The sequence below is a fragment of the Canis lupus genome, chromosome 29 (assembly GCF_011100685.1).
Source record: "Canis lupus familiaris isolate Mischka breed German Shepherd chromosome 29, alternate assembly UU_Cfam_GSD_1.0, whole genome shotgun sequence".
NCBI classification, from domain to species: Eukaryota; Metazoa; Chordata; class Mammalia; order Carnivora; family Canidae; genus Canis; species Canis lupus.
Genome location: NC_049250.1, coordinates 24332098 through 24354649, shown reverse-complemented (window position 1 = coordinate 24354649; position 22552 = coordinate 24332098). Strand labels below are relative to the sequence as shown.

Sequence of the window (22552 nt, the reverse complement as noted above, 5' to 3'; positions counted from 1 at the left end):
AAAGAAAGAAAGAAATAAAAAAGAGCAAAAAGTCATAAACAGGAGGTGAATGAGCATGGATGGAGTTACAGAAGTAGCTGCCCCCAGGAATGCAGACACTGCTACTGTTTGAGTCTCTAAATCTGCATTCTGAAGCTTAGTGAAGGAAAACTGATGGACATTATTGAAAAAACTGATCGTGTTGAAAAGGATGAAGACATGGAAAGTACAAAAGGTAAAATGTTGGCAGCTGATCCAAACTTTCAAAAAAGTAAAATTCATCAAGGCAAAGAAAGGGTACCCACTTCCACTTGCAAGTTAGAGGACGGAAAAGCAGCAAGCACTGTTTAAACTACACGTTATAATATATTTTTAAAGATTTTATTTATTTATTTGAGAGAGAGAGAGAGCATGAGTGGCAGGGAGGGGCAGAGGTAAAAGCTAGGTGCGGCTCAGGGAGCACAACTTGGGCTGAATCCCAGAACCCCGGGATCATGACTTGAGCCAAAGGCAGGTGCTTATTTAACTGACTGAGTCACCCAGGAGCCCCTACACTTCATATATATTTTTTAAATTTTATTTGTTTATTCATGAGAGAGAGAGAGAGAGAGAGAGAGGGGCAGAGACACAAGCAGAGGGAGAAGCAGGCTCCACGCAGGGAACCCGACGTGGGACTGGATCCTGGTTCTCCAGGATCACGCCTTGGGCTGAAGGCGGCACCAAACCACTGAGCCACCCGGGCTGCCCCACTTCATAATTTTTTTAACAAAGAAATAAAACTCATTAATTCTCAGTGAATCTAATGTTTACATTACCATGTACCAAATAAATATCAGGATTCTTATTTTTCAATTTCCCTCTACATTTATATCCTGTAGTTAAGAGAGTCCTTAATGTTTTGGCAAGCCTTTTTAAAGGTCACAAGCAAACTATAATTTTCCTATTTATTATTAAGATTCCTTTGCATGGTTCCAGCTTGCAAAGTCCTTTTTACAATCCTACACTACCAGACAAAACCAGGACTGCGTGTAGATCCTGTTATACTTTAGAAACATTTACGTACTCACATCCCATTTCAGGAAGCAAACCTGTGCCTAAGGAGAATAAGTGATTTACTGAACACCACAATCTCCCACTGTTGAGTCCTAGAGAGGAAACTGTACTTGAGTTTTGCAGTTCCTGGGTACTGATAGATTCTTTCCCCAAATGCCACTTTTTCTCAGTTAATTAAGTTTAAAAGTTATTATGGTCGAAAAGTAGCTCAGGTACTTACAGATCTGGTCTGTATGAACCAGTGACGACATGGGACCTAAAAGTATAGTTTGTCCAGTTAATGGATCTTGAGACAAATGTGGATGCATGGGATGATGGAGATGACTAGTGTCATTGGAAGCACCTACAGAAGATAAAAAGATGCTTGCGTTAGTGATATTTAATCAGGGACGTCAAGTTTACCTTGCAACAAATGTTTTGATTGACAGCGTGGATACTGCTATTTTTGCAAAGTGCTTTTTGGGATTTCAAAAATAAATTAATAGAACTGCCGCCATATTAAGGACAAGGGCAGCTTTCACTGTGCATTGGCTAGATTAATGTTGTATCATATTATGGTGTGTATTAATAATGGACCTTGTGTGCCGTTTCCTGGAATCATTAGGTTTGCTGCCTGTTGTTAAGGCAATTCCAAGAATCACTTACCTCAAGTTGATAATATTTGGGATCACACTGATAGCATAAACAACTTTTATTTCAGAAAGATGTCATTAGGAACACATTAAGAACCAGAAAACTAAAACTAAACTAAAATAAAATAAAGTGATTTTACAAGGAAATGTAATCTAGATCAGAACACAAAATAAATGATTTCTTAACTTATTCCTGACATTTATTGCAGCAACGAAATCTCATTTTTTCCTTTCTCATTGTGTTATGTCAATTAATTACTTCAGGAGGAAAGTGTTTATTTTTAAGGTATTTACTATGAACATTTCTAGGTTATGTTGCCATGCTGGTATCTTTGAGCTTTTAAAGGAGTCAAGGCTTAGAAAAAAATAATACAGTCCGAGGAGAACTAAATATAGGAAATATATTTCTATTTACCACCTTCGAAAAGATAAAAACTAAGGCGAGAGGAACTGGGGGGCACAAAGATGGTGGAAACTAGTAAGAACGAGGATTTCAACACATTCAGGTATTTTTGTCTCCATCCAATGAGTTTTGCAGACTTTCTAAATGTAAAAAATTGGGTTCATTATGCCATGGACAAACAGTAAATAGGTCAACTCTGTACAGAGTGCGATGCTAATAAGTAAAGTGGAAATTCTCAAATGTACTCACCACCCAGTAGCATTTCCTGAAGTAGGTTGTCAATTTTAACCATTCCAAAGAGCTTAACGAACTGTATTTGCTCAATCATTTGCCAAGTGATGCTCTGCAGTGTGGGCAGGAGCAGCAGCAGCTCTCCAAACCGCCCCCGGGAGTCATACTGCCTGTCGTTGATGTAATCCTCCAAACTGAGCTGCACCTGGAACCGCATGTTCTTAATCTTTACTGGATCACTTAGCCCCTTTGCATCTAATAAAGGAAGACAAAGGGCAATCTAAAGATCGAATCTTACTAAAGTGTGAGGAGTAAACGTTCTAATATGAAATAGCTTACTTTTCATTATAATTATTTTTTTAATGGAAATCTGAAAACAAACCTGGATCAAAAAATACAATTGCCTTCAAACAAGCATATTCGTTGTCATCAATCTGAATTTCTTGAAATGGTCGTACCAGCTCGTCTAGAACCCGGTTGGCCACACGGCTGATCTCGACTTCACTGCTGTTGCGGTGAATTACATAGTTGTTTCCTAGGAGAAAAAAAGATCAGCCGCTGTCCAACAAAAAGATCATCAGATGGGATTTAAGGGTTCTTCCCTTGAAGGAGTAGTAATAGTACTTCCTTCCAGTACTGTTAGCTGGTTATGTTAGAAAAGTTTAAGAACACGTCAAGGATCAATGACATTGATAATATGATCACATGCATTTTAACAGCCCCAGTCACTAGTGATAACACGAAAGTACAGACCAATAACAAGCTAATAATTGACAAGGGAGACACAAAATATAATGATTAGCCTGCCACTGTGTCAGTTATCTATTAGTGTCTTACTCATTAATGAGCGTAACACATAACCTAAAGAAACTTTCTTGCTTACACTGGATAAAACTAGGACTCCTTTACTGATGTAGGGGTGTGTAGCTGTAACAGCCCTTGGGACGCAATTTTAACAACTAGAAGTAGATGAATTCAAGAATATTCAGAAACTGAATCGAGACTAGACTACCTAATCCCTAAATTCAGAAAATCCCTAATTCAGAAAATCTCTGGCTCTAAAAGACAAAAACTCCTAGGATAACAGCCTAAACTGTTATTTTCTGGTTTTATAAAAAGCAGTATATTCTGAATTTTTTCACTGCAGGCAAAGACGATTTTCAGTGTAACAACATGTGCAAATGAACTTAAAAAAATGTGGCCTTGCTCTTATGAAAAGTTAGTTATCTAATTATTCGAGGTAAAACACTTTAGAATTAGGTAGCAAGGAAGCAAGGACATTTGGGTTTTTAAGTATATTGTATTCACATCTCTTGCAGTTTTCTAAATGCAAGAGAGTGTTTAATAGAATCTAACAGCATAGTCTATGCAGTCATATTATGCGCTTTAGAATCCTGGCTCTATCCCTTACGAGATTTGTGATCTTAGGTAAACATTCTCTGCCTGCATTTCTTCACCTGCAGAATAACAGTACCTACCTCTTGGGTTATCATGAAGATTACATGAGGTGTGTGTATTTACATGTAAAGCACTTAGAGCAATGCATCTTACATAGTATGTCCTCAACAAATATTAGCTATTTTTTAAAGATTTATTTATTTATTCATTCAGAGAGAGCGAGAGAAAGGCAGAGACACAGGCAGAGGGAGAAGCAGGCTCCATGCAGGAAGCCCGATGTGGGACTCGATACTGGGTCTCCAGGATCACACCCCCGGCTGCAGGCGGCGCTAAACCGCTGCGCCACCGGGGCTGCCCCTAGCTATTGTTATATCACATTCAATTTATTTCTATTTTGAGACACAGTATCTATCAAAAAATAGGATAAACAATCTGGTCATCATTTCATACAGCCAGAGAGAGGTGGGGGTAATAATTATTAGAGGGATCTCAACTCTCTCAACAGGAAACCTAATTTAAAAGGCAAGTAAGACTTGGGGATTGGAACAATTGCTTAAGGAAAACAAAAGCTTTCCCTCTGTGCCTTATCCCATTCAACCTGCCATCTTACTTTGCCTCTTCCAGCACTGCAACTTAACTATCAGAATTTTCAGACATAGTCACCAAATTATTCTTCTTTTAACCTGGGATGTTGCATCATACTGTAAGCAATAAGATTATGGGAAATAAACATGTTCCTTGGAAGTGTATAAAACAATATAATTATAAGTATTAAGTAGACACTGAAAGAATGTGAAACAACACTGAGATTCCAATAAAGTGGTCACATGAATCACTAATTCTTTGTCCTGATATGATTTAAACATAATTCAATTTACCTTTATTGAGCAACATCTCTTTTATTTTTAAACCTTCTCCCCTAGTTTTATTGAGGAATAATTGACACACATCACAGTGTAAATTTAAGGTGTAGAGCATGATGGTTTGATTTACATATATGGTGAAATGATTACCATAATAGGTTCAGCTAACATCCATCATCTCACTGATAACCCTGAGTGTCTCAATGCCCTCTAAACTTCCTTGCAATCAAGTCAAGGAAATATAGGGCCTTGAGTGAGGACAATATCAATTAAATCCAATTTGTGAAGTGAGAGTACCATTTGACAGTGTCTACGAATGCTTGTTACATACAGAATAGATCCTGTGTAAGGATGAAGCATGCATAATTTCTTCTTAAATTAAAAAAAAAAACTTACCCAAAAGCAAAATATCTTTATACACCATGGATCTCTTTGTAGCTCCAAGCAGTAAATGTTCCCCTGCGTGAGCTCTCAACAGTGCCACCTGAATGAAAAATTTCAAGTTTAACAATTAATTATAAAATATAGTGATTAAAAGACGCTATAATATATATCTGATTAACTCCGTGTTCTTTAAGTCTGGGACCTTTTGTTTTGTTTTAATAAACTATAGTCTTCATAGATACTTGCCATCGTGAACGCTTCTATTTTTCCACCTTAGCATGTCAATAGAGTTTTACTTTTCAAAATTTCTAAAACTTCCAAGTCAATACAATGGAAACAAACAAACAAACAAACAAAAAAGTAGAACAAAAAAGAAAGAAAAGTGTTTTGGAGTGAAATAGAATCAAACAAATCAGAATTCACATGTGGCTTGGCCACATACTACTATTTCACCTTAGATAAACTAAACTGAAGGTTTGGGACTCATTTGTTTTCATCTCTCACAGGGAGGCAATGATAAAAATCTCAAAGTGTGGTCATGAGGACAACATAAGAAAATATATGTAAAACACTCTGTTACACATAAACTGAATAAATAAAAACAACGCAAAGACTTGTGACATACTGAGAAGAGGATGAGTGATTTGCTTGCTGACACACTTTCTAGACCGAACCTCTCTTTGCACTAAGCTCTCAACTAAGCCTTACGTGTGTACTCAATTGCCTACTTTAACATCTCCAGCCCAAAGAACAGGAAGCATTCCGAATATAACACATCAAAGTAATGTGTCTCCAACATCTTCAGCATCTTAGTCAATGGCCCCATCACCCGAAATGCTTGTTCAGGTCAGAAACAGAGTCCATTTTTATTCTTCTAATCGTACAGTAAATCTGGGTGCTGCTTCTCCATTGCTACCACCCCAGCCAGAGCCTTTACCATCCTTCTTCTTGCTTGCCTTAAGGCCCTTCACTGAGCTAATGCATATTCCTGCTTCCTTTCTGGCTGCCCAATCCTAAATCCTTCTTGATGGAGTTTCCCAGATAATATTTGTAAAATAATAATCACTTAATATCACTCCTCTGCTAAAACTTCTCACTGGCTTCTTATTGTTTTTACAATAAAACTCAAACTCCTTAACAGTGGCCTCACGGGGGCTAGCTCAATGCTTTGCCCCCCACTCACTTCTCTGGTTTCATCTTGTGACAGCCCTTACTCACTTTTATCCAGGCACATTACTCCTACTTGCCTCAGAGCCTTTGAACATGCTGTTCCTGTTGCTGGAATGCTTTGTCCTCAGATCTGGGCATGCCTGGCCCCTTGTCATTCAGGTGTCAGGAAAAATCTCTGATCTCCAATTTAAAGTGTGTCTTACCATCCCACCCCAGTCATTCTCCAACAACTCATTCCATTCCATTTTATAGAACTTCCCCCACCTAGAATTCACTTAGTCATAATCTGTATATTTTTTATTGTCTGTCTCTCCCAAAGAGAGTGCAGACTTTATGGGAATAGTGACGCAATGTGTATTTTTTACTGCCAAATCCTTACAGTTCCTAACACTGAACTGTAGTCCTACTAAATATTTGTTTGATGAATTTCCTGAGTGAATTTCACTGATCTAGGATCAGTTTGAAACACTGTTGATTGGAGATAATAACATTCATGAACTCCAGAGAAGATTAAATAAAATAATATGATATATAATGCAACTGCAAGCTACTTCGCTAGTGCCTTAACCACAATGGGTATTTGCCAACCCATGGCTATTAATTATATTGTTAGTATTCAAGTGTCATTTAGTAAATAAAAACTATTTCTGACGGGTTACTGGATTTTAGTTTTCAAATTTTTAAATCATCGTCTTCATACATAAGTCAGCAACTTTTAAAGAGGAGTGGTAATAAAAATATAAAACTGATAAATAACATAACCCTACTTATATGGCTTGGGATGAGACACGTAGGTTTTAGCAATTTAGCATTATTCACTCTGAAATAACCTTCTGAGCCAGCTATCTTTATGGTATGTCAATAACCATGACTCACACCAGGAAGGCAGTTACAGAATACTTTAAGAATGATTTCAGATTTCATAGCACTTTTTTTTTTTTTTTGGTCACCATATGAAACACTGTCCTAGAAATATAATTGCTAACTTCCTATGATCACTTTTCATTCTGGTTGTGTAAATATTTTGCCTTTCTTGGGTTTTTAAACAATCATGCACCTTTCCTTTTCATTGTTTCTTTGTTTTTATATATTAGTGGTAAAGAGCAAGGACTGGTCAGAGGGTGCAAAAATATGCACTGGCTATAATACACACTATGGTTTACTCAATGTGGGGAATTAAAATTTTTCAAATTTCATCTACAAAATATTAACTACTTAGATGTAGGCATTCAAAATGAATCTGAAGCTAATCATCTAGTTTTTACAGACTAGGAAATTAAAATTCTTAACTATTAATTAAAATGTCTTAAGATATATCTGACAAAATATGAAAATATATGTATTAGGGAAAGATAATTGTATCTGAATTCTATTTCTCTGTAGATTTCAGAGTATGATTCTAGAAACATTTTTGCCAGACCTATTATTTTTATATAGTAAGTGTTAGAATAAAATTGACAACATAAAAGGCAAACTTTTATATTAACTGAATAAAGTACCTACAAAGACACCAACACAACCTATGTGGTTTCTGTCCAGGAGTGGCCTGGTATTTCGGTGGAATTTTATATGGAACCTTCCATAAACACCACGACACAATAGTGTACCATTGCCTCCCAGATATTTACTCTGCCAATACTTTTCTCACAATGGCAGTTCCTTGCTATTTGTTTTTCCTCTTTACTTAAGCTTTTTAAACTCCAAAAGGGAAGAACCGTGTCTTCCTCAACTTCACCCAATTAATACATTTGCAGGACCCCTAAAAGAGAAGTTAAACAGTTGTGCCTCTTGAGAGAACAAATTGAATGGACAAGAAAACCAATTATTTTTCTCATTATTTAACCTTTGTTAAAGATGGTCAAATCTATTACACATATAATTTAAAAAACACAAAAACTTAGCAAAGTTCCAAAGACATTTCCAAAAGCATTCATCAAATCCTCTAATTTATACCTGATCATCCAGTGGTAACTCAGAGAAGGCAGGAATATATTTAGCCCATTCCACCAAGACTAAGAGCTGTTGTTTCATAGATTCACAGACATCACCGATACTGGCAATTTTCTTAACATTTATGTCAGTGCTTGCACCAGGGCTTGAGACTGAGATCTAGCATTAAGAAGATCACATTAATTTTTCATTTAACATAATATGTGAGCAATACTTCCATGACTGCAATAAGTAAACACCTTTGAAGTGGGCACTCTCATTGCCACAGTATCTTGAGATATATGAAACATTTTAAAATTGAGAAAAAAAAATACCTATCGGCACAAGCTAAATTGAAAACATTCACTTGTGGGACGCCTGGGTGGCTCAGTGGTTGAGCATTTGCCTTTGGCTCATGGTGTGATCCCAGGGTCGCAGGATCGAGTCCTACATCGGGCTCCCCGCAGGGAGCCTGCTTCTTCTCCCTCTCTGCCTGTGTCTGTGCTTCTTTCCCTGTATCTCTCATGAATAAATAGGTAAAATCTTTACAAAAAAAAAAAAAAGAAAGGAAAGGAAAGGAAAGGAAAGGAAAGGAAAGGAAAGGAAAGGAAAGGAAAGGAAAGGAAAGGAAAGGAAAGGAAAGGAAAGAAAGGAAACATTCACTGCACAGTACCATATTCTGGGAGCAGTACCTTTTTTTTTCTCTCACTGGCAAAACCATAAAATATGTTACTCAACTTTCAGGATTTTCCTAATTCACAATGACTATACAAAGCGATATGCCACAGTCACATGAATATGCTCTGTGATATTATTTTTAATTAAAAAATGGTATTTCCACTAAGAAAGCCTATCTATAACTTTTTGAAATATATGAGGAAAATGTTTTCAGTGGATATAGTTTACTAAACTGAAGAAAAAAGTTTAGAAGAGAAGCCAGAACTAGTTATGTTGCTGCATTAAAGAGAGGCCATCAAAGTAAAATTAAGAAACCAACTTTTGACTTAGCAATATTGAAAAGCTTAATGTGTGGAAAAAATTTTCAAATTATATATGATTTCTAAGTGGTTGAACTGTATAAAAATATAAGTTTTAAAATGTTTTTCGGCTAAAAACTACTTTCTTAAAGTTCTTATAAACTTAATTTTTGGACATGTATGTGGGTGAGTGTGACTTTCTATGCTTATGTTTATTTCTTCACAGCTTCCTTTTAAGGTATTCGGTAAATGCTCTACAGGATCATCAAGTAATCTTCAGTACTGATGATAATGGTGATGTTAGCCTCATCATTCCACCCTCATGCTATCAAAATAGAAAGTAGTTGTGCTGACTCATTATAGAACCTGATTAATAGTTAGCTATTTCATCATTTTTTATAATAGAGAAATATCATTAACTTTTCTAATGGGGCAATGCTAAAATAAACTGTCTTCAAAGGTTTCTTCTTTGATACTTTTTTTCCTTAAGGTAGGTTCCATGTCCAGTGTGGAGCCCACATGGCGCTTGAGTTCACAACCCTGAGATCAAGACCTGAGTTGAGATCCAGTCAGATGCTCAACTGAATGAGCCATCCAGTCATCCTTCTTCATTTGATTTTTTTTTAAGATTCTTTATTTATTTAATCATGAGAGACAGAGAGAGAGAGAGAGAAAGAGAGAGAGAGAGAGAGAGAGAGAAAGAGGCAGAGACACAGGCAGAGGGAGAAGCAGGCTCCATGCAGGGAGCCCGACGTGGGACTTGATCCCAGGTCTCCAGGATCACGCCCTGGGCTGAAGGCAGTGCTAAACCGCTGAGCCACCCGGACTGCCCTCTTCATTTGATTTTTAAATGATTTATTTTTATGTATACAACTAATGACAGATATTTTTAGACTTTGGAACTGATATTCTCATTTAGGAATTTAAAATAATTAACTTTCTTCATTGGTTTCTGAATTCTGGCTCTTCCCTTAAATATTTGTTTCCAAAGCAGATGCCAAGATGAGTTCTTGAGTTCAGAAACCATTTTCATGGAAGGAAGCTCTGATGATAGGAGTCAACCAAGCTCCCCAAAAGTCATAGTAACTGATTTGACAGATTTTATTAGTAAACAACCTACTGTCCCCAGAGCATTGTGCTATGCATTTAGTATTTTAAATCAACATTGTAAACAAACTTTTATTTAACAATATTAGACTGAAATGCATTGCATTTTTTTTGTTTAAAGACAGAAGTTGTTCAGGAAGTATCAAAATTAAGTCAATAGTCCATCTAATATTTTCAAAGTAAAACTGTAATTTATTTTAGAAATGAGCCCATTTAAATGAACTCAAATTATTTTCTAATTATGCCTAAATAGACATTTGATTCTGTTGAACAGGACTAGATACTGAAGTGCAGCAAGTTACCTGGCGAGACCGAATTTCTGCTTGTGCCAGCGTGTTAATGGAGGGGATGTTGCTGCCATCAAATGTGCTTCTTCTGGTGCTTATTCTATCACGTTCGTTTTGCACAGCTAGGGGAGAAAAATCACAGTATTCACTGGTCAGTTCTTTTCGATATATGTCAGGAAAACAGTTCAAAGTTTAAAAGTAATAGTATAAAAAATAAGAAGGGGCTAAGGGGCAGAGGGGAAAGTATGGTACAACTGAAGATATTTATCATTTTGTACCACTTTCAAAAAGTAGAAGGCCAGTCCTGTCATTAGAATTCATGAAATATTGCCTTTTGAAGCTTCATGATCATATGCGTGTCAGAAAGTGTTGGGTCAGTCAGTTCAACCATGCTGTATCTGTAATAGGACGGCCTTCCATTCTCTCCAAGTTAATAAAACTGTAAGATAAGTAGAGGAAGAGAATTGCCCCTACGATTGACCAACTCAAAGATTATATTCACTGTCAGAAGATATGAGTCATAGATTTTGAAATGTTCATATTTTTTTTTCTAAAATAGTAACAGAAATGGAAAGTAAATTTATTTAGTTAAGGTGGTTTTAAGTTTGCAATCTTATGATCTCTCATGAAACAATGTCCTTGGGACAGTTTACAAACATTATTAATAAAGCAAAAGTTACAGTAAGGGGTGTTTTTTGAGGAGACTGAGATTTGAACATCAGCATTTTGGAAAGGTGGAGACATCTTCAGTATTATATAAAAAGCTTCTTAGAGGGAGCCAGATCTACTTGTTGCAGAAAAGAAAGGAAAAGCAATGTGTGTTGAATTCCTTATTGAAATTCCTTATTGAAAACTACATTTTAAATATAAGGAAGAGTGAGAGAGGGAGTATTACCTTGTATATATCAAAGTTAGATTTTGTTTATTTACTTATTTTTTAAAGATTTATTTTGAGAGAGAGAAAGAGAGAGAGAGAGAGAGAGAGAGAGAGAGAGCAACCACAGAAGCAGGAAAGGCAGAAGGAGAAAGAAAACATCTCAAGCAGACTGATGTGGGGCTGGATCCCACGACCTGGAGATAACGACCTAAGCCAAAACCAAGAGTTGGATGCTAAAGTGACTGAGTCTTCCAGATGCCTTTCCATGTTAAGTTTTAAAACTTCGGGGATTCTATATTCCGTTAACCAAAAAGGATGAAAACAAGGCCTGTACCCCTAAATTATTTATATCAATGCTCTATTCTATTCTGCTGGAGAGATAAGATGTAAAACTATTAGAAATTATGATGCAATTATTCTTTCTGTAAAGAGATTCACCAATTTCTAAGGATGCCAAAATCTACTATTTACCCAAAACTTAGTATCAACCATCAACCCATTAATCTGGGAGAGAAAATACTGGACTTTTGCCTTTAAGAGTGAGTAGTGTTTAAGTTGGAGTGTATCATTAATATTTTATCTTAAAATCATATTTACTGGTAGCTTACAGTTTTTTCCCCATAGAAATTGTCATTGATTTTCAGACTAAACTGACTCATATGGAAATGCATATGTAGAGATAAAAAATTAAAAAGTAAGCTATGCTTTTATGAATTTCATTTACATGATCAATCCTCAGAAATGCGGCAAGATATTGTGAACATTTGTAATCTTTTTACTGCTATCATTTTTGACATAAAACCATGTTTATATAGGTTTCTATCTGAATAACCTTGATATTATGCCATTACTGTAAATATGAGAAATATATCTACTTTGAAGCCCAAAAGTTTCTTCCTAATCTATTTAGAAAAAAACTAATGCATTATTCTATGAATGGTTGGAGACATAATTTAACTATTTTAAAGTAATTTTATTTCAAAACTTGTAAACTTTTTTTTTTTAAGATTTTATTTATTTATTCATGAGAGACACAGAGAGAGAGAGAGTCAGAGGCACAGGCAGAGGGATAAGCAGGCTCCATGCAGGGACCCCAATGCGGGACTGGATCCTGAGTCTCCAGGATCGTGCCCTGGGCTGAAGGCAGACGCTAACCCCCTGAGCCACCCGAGCTGCCCAAAACTTGTAAACTCTTAAAGGAAATAGAGGGTTGTGACTTCCTTATACTTTTGTAGGAGTAACGCTGGAATTCAAATAGAAATAGATGAAGTTGTTTGATGAAGTATGTAATTAATCTCATAAACTATGAAATAGGCCATTAGAAATAAGTCATTTTATAATAACAAAATGCCTCTCCTTTAATTTTGTAAACTTCCTTTTGCCTTCTTTTGGAGACGAGCAATCTGAATGAAACCAAAGGAATTTTTGTCTATTTAAAATATTGTGACAATGACAAAACTAGGTTCAAGGTAAGCTTGATATGTTTTACATTTCCATAGTATATTAACTTGATTTCATTTTTTTATGGTTTCTGAAATAGTCCTGAAAAATATTTCTTTGTATATAATAGGCATAAGCATGTGACAAAACTGATAAGCATATTATGTTGGCAGTGGCTGTCCTCTGCCAAATGTTAAAATGTGTTCAACAGATTTGTTTCCAAATTAACCATAGTAAAAATGTCAGATAATATAATAAGATTATTTACTATGTTCAAAATGAAATTAATGTACACTAAAATAGAATATCTAGTCCACTGTTTCTGTTTCTCCATAGACTATAAACTCCCTGAGAGGAAGGATTCTTTTTCAGTTATGTTCACTATTGAAGCCTTAGCATCTGGAACAGGTTTTAGAAGGAAGTGCTCAATAAGTATTTTTTAGATAAATCAATGAACAAAAAGCAAACATTCAATCAATATTTATGAGATGAATAAAGATATTCAATTGTTATTGTCAACAAAAGTGTGTTTAAAAATACATTTATAATTTCAACCTATTAATAGATTTTGCCTTTTGTCTTTTGAACTGGATATCAGGATATTATTTAGATAATGATTTTGTTTCCAGGTATATCACAGTAGTAGAGGTAATAGTGTCTGGAATCAGATAGTCATCAGAGACTGGTGTCAGTGTCCTTGGGTAAATTCTTAAATTCAGGGAATTAAAGATTCTTCACTGAGGAAAATCAGAACTCCTGTGAAAAGTTATGATTAAATGAAGATGTATGTGTATAACACTTTTCATCAATAATTATCATTATTATACTATATATTGTTACCTTCTTTTTTCATTCCTGCTCTAAAACACTTTCTTAATCGACAATATCTACATTGATTCCTTTTGTCCTTGTCAACAACGCATTGCCGACTGAACCTATAATATCAAACAAAGATATATTAGTTTGCAGAAAACTATTTATCAAAAACAGCAACAACAACAAACATGCACAAATAAACAGATAAACAGATCTTGCATAAAATAAGTAAGGTCAAATTTGGCCCAACAGGAAGAATGTGTAATAACAATTACCTGCAAATTTTCCAGTCTAATGATCAGCATATACATGGAAATACAAGCCTCACTTCTTTTTTCTTTTTTTTTTTTTTTTGCAAGATTTTATTTATTTACTTGAGATGGAGTACAAGCAAGGGGAGGGGCTGAGAGAGCGGGAGAAGCAGACTCTCTGCTGAGCACGGAGCCTGATGCAGGCCTTGATCCCAGGATCCTGGGATCATGATCTGAGCGGAAGGCAGATGCTTAATCAACTGAGCCACCCATGCACCGCCCCCCCCATTCTCATGTAGTCTTTATAAGAAAACAAACCTGAATGATATCTCACTTTCTGCCAGTATACATAGTATACATTATTACTTCTATCCTGAGTCACAAAAGCCAAACCTAGTTTAAAACTCTTTGGCATGTGAATTCTAATTGCTTATTACTAAATGATTTCAGTGTAATGGAGAATATATCAGAACTTCATTCCTCTGCACTTTTATGCTTTTCTCTTTTTAAATATTCTTCTATTAATTTTAAATGTTCCTCACATGCAATTGAAATCTACTCTGCCAAATTACATATTCAGAGTCAAGTGAGAACAGCATTTAGAGTATGGTCTCTGCACAATTGGTACTACCTCACACCCAATAAAATGGCTATAATCAGAAATAAAAGGAAAAAAAAAACAGATACTAACAAGTGTCAATGAGGATGTGGAAAAATTGGAACCCTTATAAGTTGCTTTTTTGTAATATAAAATGATGCAGCTGCTTGCAAAGAAAGTTTGGCACTTTTTAAGAGAAGTTAGGCATTAGAGTTACCATATGACCCAGCAATTTCACTCCTAGGTATATACACAAAAGAAATGAAAACATATGTTTCCATTGGAACTTGTACACAAATGTCCAAATCATCATTATTCATAACAGCCAAAATGCAGGGACAACCCAAATGCCCATCAGCTGTATAAAATGTGGTATACTTAGACAATGGATATTATTGCTGGGCAATGAACAAGAATGGAGGGAGTACTGATACATGCTACAAACATGGATGAACCTTGAGAACACTTCTAAGTGAAAGAAGTCAGACACAATAGGCTACGTTTTATATACAGGCATACCTGAGAAATTTTACTGTTTCGGTTTCAGACCACCACAATAAAGCAAGTATCATAATAAAGTGAGTCAACTGAAATTTCTTGCTTTCTCAGTGTATATTGTTATGTTTACACTATACTGTAATCTATAAACTGTGCAAGAGTATTGTCTAAAATAGCAGTGTTATACCTTAATCAAAAATACTTTATTACTAAAAACTGCTAACCACTATCTAAATTTTCAACGAGCCACAATCACTGATCACAGATCACCGTAATCAACAGAGTAATAATGAAAATGTTTGAAATATTACAAGAATTATCCAAATATGACTCACAGACACAAAGTAAACCAATACTGTTGGGAAAATGGTGCCAACACTCCCTCAATGCAGGGTTGCCAGAAACCTTCCATTTGAAAAGGAAAAAAAAAAAAAAAAAGCAATGTCTGCAAAGTGCAATAAAGTGAGGTGTGCCTGTAATTTAATTTCTATCAAATATCCAGAAGAGGCAAATCCATAGAAACAGAAAGTGGATTAGTCCTTGCCTGTCATTGGAAGGGAGGGAGTTAGGGGAAATGGAGAGGGACAGCTTAAGGGTAGGTCTCTTTACAGGGTGATGAAATGTTCTAAGTTGATGGTGGTGATGGTTGCACAATTCTGCGAACATACTCAAAACTTGAATTTTACACAGAATAAAAAAGAGTACAGTCTATGGAATTAGATGTGAACTTAATTCCCAGGTCCACTAATTCACTCTTGATGGAACTTGGGATAGTATTTAACAATCTCAAATTAATTTACAGTTGTCAAATTGGAAGGATTTTTTTTCCTTTTTTTTAAACTAAAGTTGTGTGAATGTACTTTTGTAGTTTTGGGGCAAATATTATTCAATCATATGGTAAAATAATAACATTTCTTCAAAACTGTGTCATAAAATTACCCACATCTACATGTATTGCTATAATACTGATTATTTGTGGCTAATTATTAATGATGAGAATAAAAGAACATTTCTAGTGAACTATAAAAGAAGATATTTCTTCTAAAAATGATGGGTAGCCATTTCAAATGGAGCAAATATAAAGCCTCCTATAAAGGAACTGAGTGGGAAGAGAGATATATCTTCAGTATGAGGAGAAAAAAAAAAAAAAGAATTGTTCACTTGGGAACTCATGGCTGAGGAGACTTCGGGAGAGGGAACTAGATTACCAATATATACCAGATGGAAACACACTCAACTAACATTGATGCAAGAACTAAATAAACATGTTAAGCACCTTCTGTTACAAGATCCTGGGGTAGGGATTGAACAAAGGAATATGACTTGTCTCTTCCATTCAGGGAAGCAACAATCTAATAGTGTATACATACAAGTTTGCAAATAGTCATAATAAAGGAAACGTGATTTAAGAAGTATTGAATCAGCAATTTAAAGTGCTTTGGGAAGGAAAGCCCAACTTTTGTGTGACGGAAGTTAGGGTGGAAATGAAATTTGTACATCTGAGGAAATGGATCAATTTGAGACCAGCAAAATCTGAGCTTAAAAGACCTTGATGCAAAAAAAAAAAAAAAAAAAAAAAAAAAAAAAGACCTTGATGCTCCTACACTTTCATCATTATAATAACTATTTTCCAAATGGAAAATCATAGCATTTGCTTAATACCAAAATATGTAAAGAAGGCTAAGTTGGCAGCAATACTCATGATGGGAAGGTGTGAGGAGTTAAACTGTCCATGTGGCGGGAGTATTTTTTAAATTCCAAGAGTTGCTATGGGAATCTCCTTTCTCATTTTTCCCATACAAGATGGGAAGAAATCTTGGTGCTGTTATTTTCTGATTCTTAAAAGTATTTGTTGGATTAGTTGTTTGGATCACACCATTTTTTCATATATATGTATTTCATCTTCAATAGAACACATGACTCAAAATATATTGTTTACATGTTATTTTGTATTTATTTTTATTCTTAATTTTTAAAAAGCACTGAATATTTAATGTAATTATAGAAATTAGAGAAAATGCTTTTAATGAGGCAAATCTGGGATGCTTGGGTGTCTCATCGGTTGAGCATCTGCCTTTAGCTCAGGGCATGATCCTATAGTCCCAGGATTGAGTCCCACATCTCGGACTCCCTGCATGGAGCCTCCTTCTCCCTCTGCCTGTGTCTCTCATGGATGAATAAATAAAATCTTAAAAAAAATAATGAGGCAAATTTACTTGGTTTATATTTTGTCTCTAGAGCTTTGATGTACATAAAAGCAAGAATTATCTAAATATATTTTTGTTTGTTTATCAAGAAGGTTTTAAAGTAGATAACTAACATTTTTTTAAAAACCAACTTTAAGCTCTCCTGGAAAAAATTACTAGAGAACACTAGTTAGATATTTGGAGAGTTATATATTAACTTTTCCCAGATTCCTAGAAACAAAATGGCAACAGATTGCGAGAGAGGGAGCTTCTTTCCAAATGTCTAGCTTGTTCATAAAACAACACAGCAACATGCTTTTCATCAACTGAGCATTGATATTTTTCTGTTAGCTTCAGTCATTTTTTTAATAGTCCATATTTCACATAGATGTAATCTGCATTCCAGAACTGTCGCTCTGAATACTTGAGGTGGAATATTTAATCCTAACTTACACTATGATGTTGACTAGATACTATTTTTTTAAAAGCCTAGTAGAAACATGTGACATATACAGTATAGTTAAATACATTTTAGACAAAACATTAAATTCAATGGCAAAATTGTGGCATGAGAAATACATTTAAAATTTTAGGACTGAAAATTTAATTTCATTCATTTACATTGACAAGCTACCAGAAATCATCCCCACTTTTATAATCTTGTTCAAAAGACTTAGGATGTAGAGATGTCGAAAAGAAAATCAATGTGCAGGAAAACACACAGATTTAAATATGTCCATTGGTCCGTGAATATGTGGTTAAACAATAAAAGAACACAAGAAAAGACAAACACCAAATTTCAGACAGTAGTTATCCCTGGGAAAGAAGAGAGAAAGTGATACAAGAGGTGTGTTCACTAGAGGCTTTGATTATATTGGCCTAGGTTGGGTGATAAGTATGTGGATTTTTTAAATACATTTTTAAGTCTAAAATATTTCATAAAAAATGAACCACTTGTGGGAATATAACCTGCACTGGCATCCACATATCCTTTTAACACAGCTTATGGATTTTGTCTTAGAATTACAGAAACATGAAAGCTCTGATTTTTATTTATTTGCTTATTTATTTAAGAGAGAGCGAGATTTTTATTTATTTATTTATTTAAGAGAGAGCGAGATTTTTATTTATTTATTTATTTAAGAGAGAGCGAGATAGTGAGTGGGAGGAGGAGCAGAGGACAAGCACTCTGTGCTGAGTGGGGAGCCTGATGTGGGGCTTGATCTCATGACCTGAGCCACAATCAAGAGTTGGGCACTTAACCAACTGAGGCACCCAGGTGCCCCAAAAGCTCTGATTTTATTCCCTTACTTCTTGCACACCATTTTGAAATGCCTCTCAAAGTAACTTTCTCAAAAGGAGCATCTCAAATACCTGCAGGAATATACGTGACTCTTGCGTATGCTGCGTCTGAAGAATCCCTTGCACCCATCACAGCTTGATGCTCCATAATGCTTTCCTGTGGCTCTGTCCCCACATATAGCACATAGACAGTTAACACCATTGTCTGTGGCATTCATACTTGTTGTCTCTGGAGCAGAGCTATCTGTTAAAGAAAAAGCAGAGTAGGCTTCAAGTTAATACAGAGTATTTCTGATTTATATTACCCTACTAATGGATTCACAGGCTCAAAGCAGTCCATTCCTTAACCTCTTGGAGCATACCTGTGCTCTCCCTTGAACCATTGGCCACTTCTGCCCCTCCCATTCCAGTCTTCCCTCTCTTATTTCTGAAACTCAAACTTTGGGACACCATAGGTCTCAGTCCCTCCAAATATACTCTTTCCCAAGGAAAGCTCTTCTAATCCCATGATGTTAAATACAAATGTATGAGAGAAAATCCACAGATTTTATCTCTAGCTCTGATGTCTTCCACGGGTATCAGTCTAAAATGCCCGAATACCTATTTAACAACTTCACCTTAAGGTTTAATAAGAATTGCAAATTAATGTTTCAAAAACCAGAACTCTTCTATTTTTCCCCTTGAACTTGTTCTTCCTTCAGTCTTCTCCATGTCACTCAGTGGTACCATCCAGTACCTAGGACCAATACCCTGGTGGTCTTCATTGGATTTTCTCCTTCATTATTCATATCCAATCTAATACTAAGTCTATATTTGAAAGGCATATCGAATCCATATTTTCTTCCCTTTTACCATAGCCACCCTTATCCAATCAACTATAATCTTTCCCCTAAATTACTGCAATAGCCTCTTATCTAATTTTTCTGTTTCCACCCTTGCTCCCCGACTGTTTATTACCCCAAAGTGCTCTTGGAATAAGAAAGTCACATCATATTAGCCTTCTGTACCTAACCCTCAGAAACAGAATAAAGCCTATACATCTTAGGGCTGCTATAAAGCCTTGTGTGTTAAAGCCCCCTCCAACCTCTCCAATCCCATTACTTGGTACTACTTTCCATTGGCTCACTGCTCAACAGTGTTGCCATTTTAACCCCCTTGGAGTCTGCTCCCATCTCAGGAACTTGCTGTTCCTTCTGCCGGAAGGATAGTTCTTCCCCAACAAAGCCTTTGAGCTGGCTACTTGATTTCTGCTCCAATCTCACACTTTCTGTGAAATATTCTCTGAACACACATCTAAGAGTCATTGTTCATCTGCCTTTCAAGTAGAATCTAGAACCCTGATTATTTTTTAAATAACTATTTCATTTTTAAAAATTATATTATGTATTGGTATGTTCTTTCATCATCCCGCTTTACCTATAGAATATAAACTTCATGATGTTAGAGAACTCAGATTTGTCGTATGCACCCCTGTCTTCCAGCTCTCAGAACTGTGTCTGGCATAAAGTACGTGTCTAATCCATAGTTTTGAAGGAAGAGACTTTAAGAAATCCACATAAATATTTTAATTTAAATATTTCTTAAATGGATTAACATTATTGATTATACCTTTAAAATCTGTATGTACTCAAAAGACAATGAATATTTTAAGGTAATTTACTAAAAATTATAAAATTGGGGCAGCCTGGGTGGCTCGGCGGTTTAGCGCTGCCTTCAGCCCAGGGTGTGATCCTGGAGACATGGGATCGAGTCCCATGTCAGGCTCCCTGCATGGAGCCTGCTTCTCCCTCTGTCTGTGTCTCTGCCTCTCTGTCTCTCTCTTTCTCTGTGTCTCTCATGAATAAACAAATAAAATCTTTTTAAAAATTTATAAAATTGTAAGATAATATAGGCATAATAACAATTTGCCATATATTGAATATAACAGAAGATAAAATAAAGGCTGTCATGCACCAATTATATTCTGTGAAAACACACATATTCTACTTACTAAAACTTCTGAATAGACAGACATTAACCATATAGAATTTGGTCAAGTTGAGAAAAACCTTAATGTGAATATGTTTAAGGGTTTATCATGTGATGTTACAGAGTTTAAAGCTAGGAATTCTTCTTTTTGGTAACATACACAAAATAGATATTAGAAATATGACAGAAGTGTTAGGATTGATTGTATTCTAGGAGATTATGGAAATATGAAAAATTCAACTCTTGCTTTCTGTTTAATGCCATACTTACATATTGTTAATATTATTACAAAACAAACAAGTGAGACAACACAAAATTCAGTTATGGTAAATACTTATGCTAAATCTGTCCTTATTTAGTAATATAGAGTCTTTTTAAAAAAATCATGATCCTCTTGAGACAAATAGTATTAAATATCTCTAGTCAAATCTAAACATAAGGAATAAAAAAACTGACTTCCTAAGATTTGAACTACAGGTTTCTTTTAATTCTCTTTGTGCTAAAATTTCAGAATTCATCTTCTGATGATTAAAAAGAATATTTGCACTAATAAGCTATTGTTTACTATAAATATAATGAGAACAGCAGTTGTAAAATAGAGGAGCACAGCAGAACATTCCCATATCCTGAGTACAAGATACATTCTCAGTCCTGAACTACACACACACACACACACACACAGGTTTTTCAAAGTATACATAATTAGTAGATTTCAGGTGTTCTAACAATTATAAGTAATCTTGGACAAGATTTTACTTTGGGAAAAATTTAAATACAAAGTCAACAGTAAACTGTATTATATAAAGACATGAACTCTAAACAACTCATGCCTTATTTAAAGTTAAAAAGTTACAGTAGATAAATGCCAAGAGCTTCGTGAGGCTAAACATTAGCTTGTCAAGTAGTAAGGTTATAATATAAGCCTTTAATTCCTTTCATATTGTGTTTGGTGCAGAAACTTGATAGGGATTTTAGATGCAGTTTCTCATCAGTGGCCATGGAGAACTGAAATGACAGGAGGAGGCGACCAGTAAGTGCCTCCAGCGTTCCATATGTCATTTTAAATACTGCATAGAAAATGTACTTCACAGCCAGTCTGCCAATATTACTTACTACTGTGATTTACAGTAAATAAAGTAACTGCTGAAACTGTTCTTTTTACCTTAACTGGCCCATGATGGAATGCTGAGGTCACGTTATTATGCATAACTAGACTTTTAAAGAGTCTCAACACAAACCAGCCATAACATTACTAACTTAAATTTTGTGATGAAATGCACAGGCTCAGATATGTGGTCTTAAGAAGCAAGAAAACACAGAGCTGCCAGCTGGGACACTCAGCATTGCCCCTCCCATTATACCCACTTTCCTTTATATCTGCAAGCAGATGAGAACTCACCATTTGAATTATATAGAATCTGCATAGTTTCAAACTCCAACGTTGTGTAAGTTGGATCCAAAACCTCGCTGTAATTTGCCATCTCCATGTCCAGTATCGGTTCCGATACCCTCATCATTGATTTAGAGACACACATACAAGTGGCACCGCAGGCCAGTGCGTGTGATGGCTGTTGGGCTTCCGATCTGTGAGTGGTAATCCAAAGTTAACTGTAACTGTTAGCAGTGGGTTATGTGCTGCAGTGGGAGGAGCTGTAAAACTGTAAACTCCTCCACGGGCGATATTCTGCTCATTTCTTTCTCTTTTATGGCATGCGAAAGCAATTCCTTGTGATAATCTTGGAATGCTTCATGGAATCACCTTATCTGAAGTGCTTAGTGGACTAACATGATTTCCTAAATTGATTTCCAGTAGACAATAAATGATGTCATTAAGTAGTTAAAAATAGAAGAGAGAATCTCTTGGGTTTCAAGCATTTATAGCATGATTTATCCTATGTAAGAGGATGAAAGCACCTACCACATGTTCTAAAAGATGGGCTTTTACTGTTAGAAATTTGATGTTAAGATGGTAAGTGGACACTTGACATAGGCACTTAACAATTTCAATTTTTCTTACTGTACAATCAAGCTAACTTTGTTTATTTTGGGGTAAAACATTTATGATTTGAAATGACGGGGATTTAGGATATATTCCAGTAGTAGCCTGGACATAACCTTAATATGACTTAACATATTCTCCTTCACTATCTACTTACATTCGAATCTGTCTCCCTTGAATGTTTGGAAACTTCCCAAGGACAGT

General features: G+C 35.5%; 1 protein-coding gene across 3 annotated transcripts in view; it reads right to left on the bottom strand.

Moving 5' to 3' along the window:
- The window catches only part of HNF4G (hepatocyte nuclear factor 4 gamma), a 121387-nt gene that overhangs the window by 4461 nt on the left and 94374 nt on the right, over positions 1-22552 (bottom strand). For 2 of the 3 annotated variants that reach the window (XM_038579568.1, XM_038579569.1), the window contains exons 4-12: positions 21749-21933; positions 18454-18625; positions 13571-13665; positions 10429-10535; positions 8067-8222; positions 4956-5043; positions 2681-2833; positions 2317-2553; positions 1253-1375 (exon numbers count right to left, since the gene is read on the bottom strand). In XM_038579568.1, the coding sequence (XP_038435496.1) occupies positions 1253-1375; positions 2317-2553; positions 2681-2833; positions 4956-5043; positions 8067-8222; positions 10429-10535; positions 13571-13665; positions 18454-18625; positions 21749-21884 (1267 nt within the window). In that variant the 5' untranslated portion in view covers positions 21885-21933. The remainder of the gene's footprint in view (positions 1-1252; positions 1376-2316; positions 2554-2680; positions 2834-4955; positions 5044-8066; positions 8223-10428; positions 10536-13570; positions 13666-18453; positions 18626-21748; positions 21934-22552) is intronic. The other variant, XM_038579570.1, reaches the window with a different exon arrangement.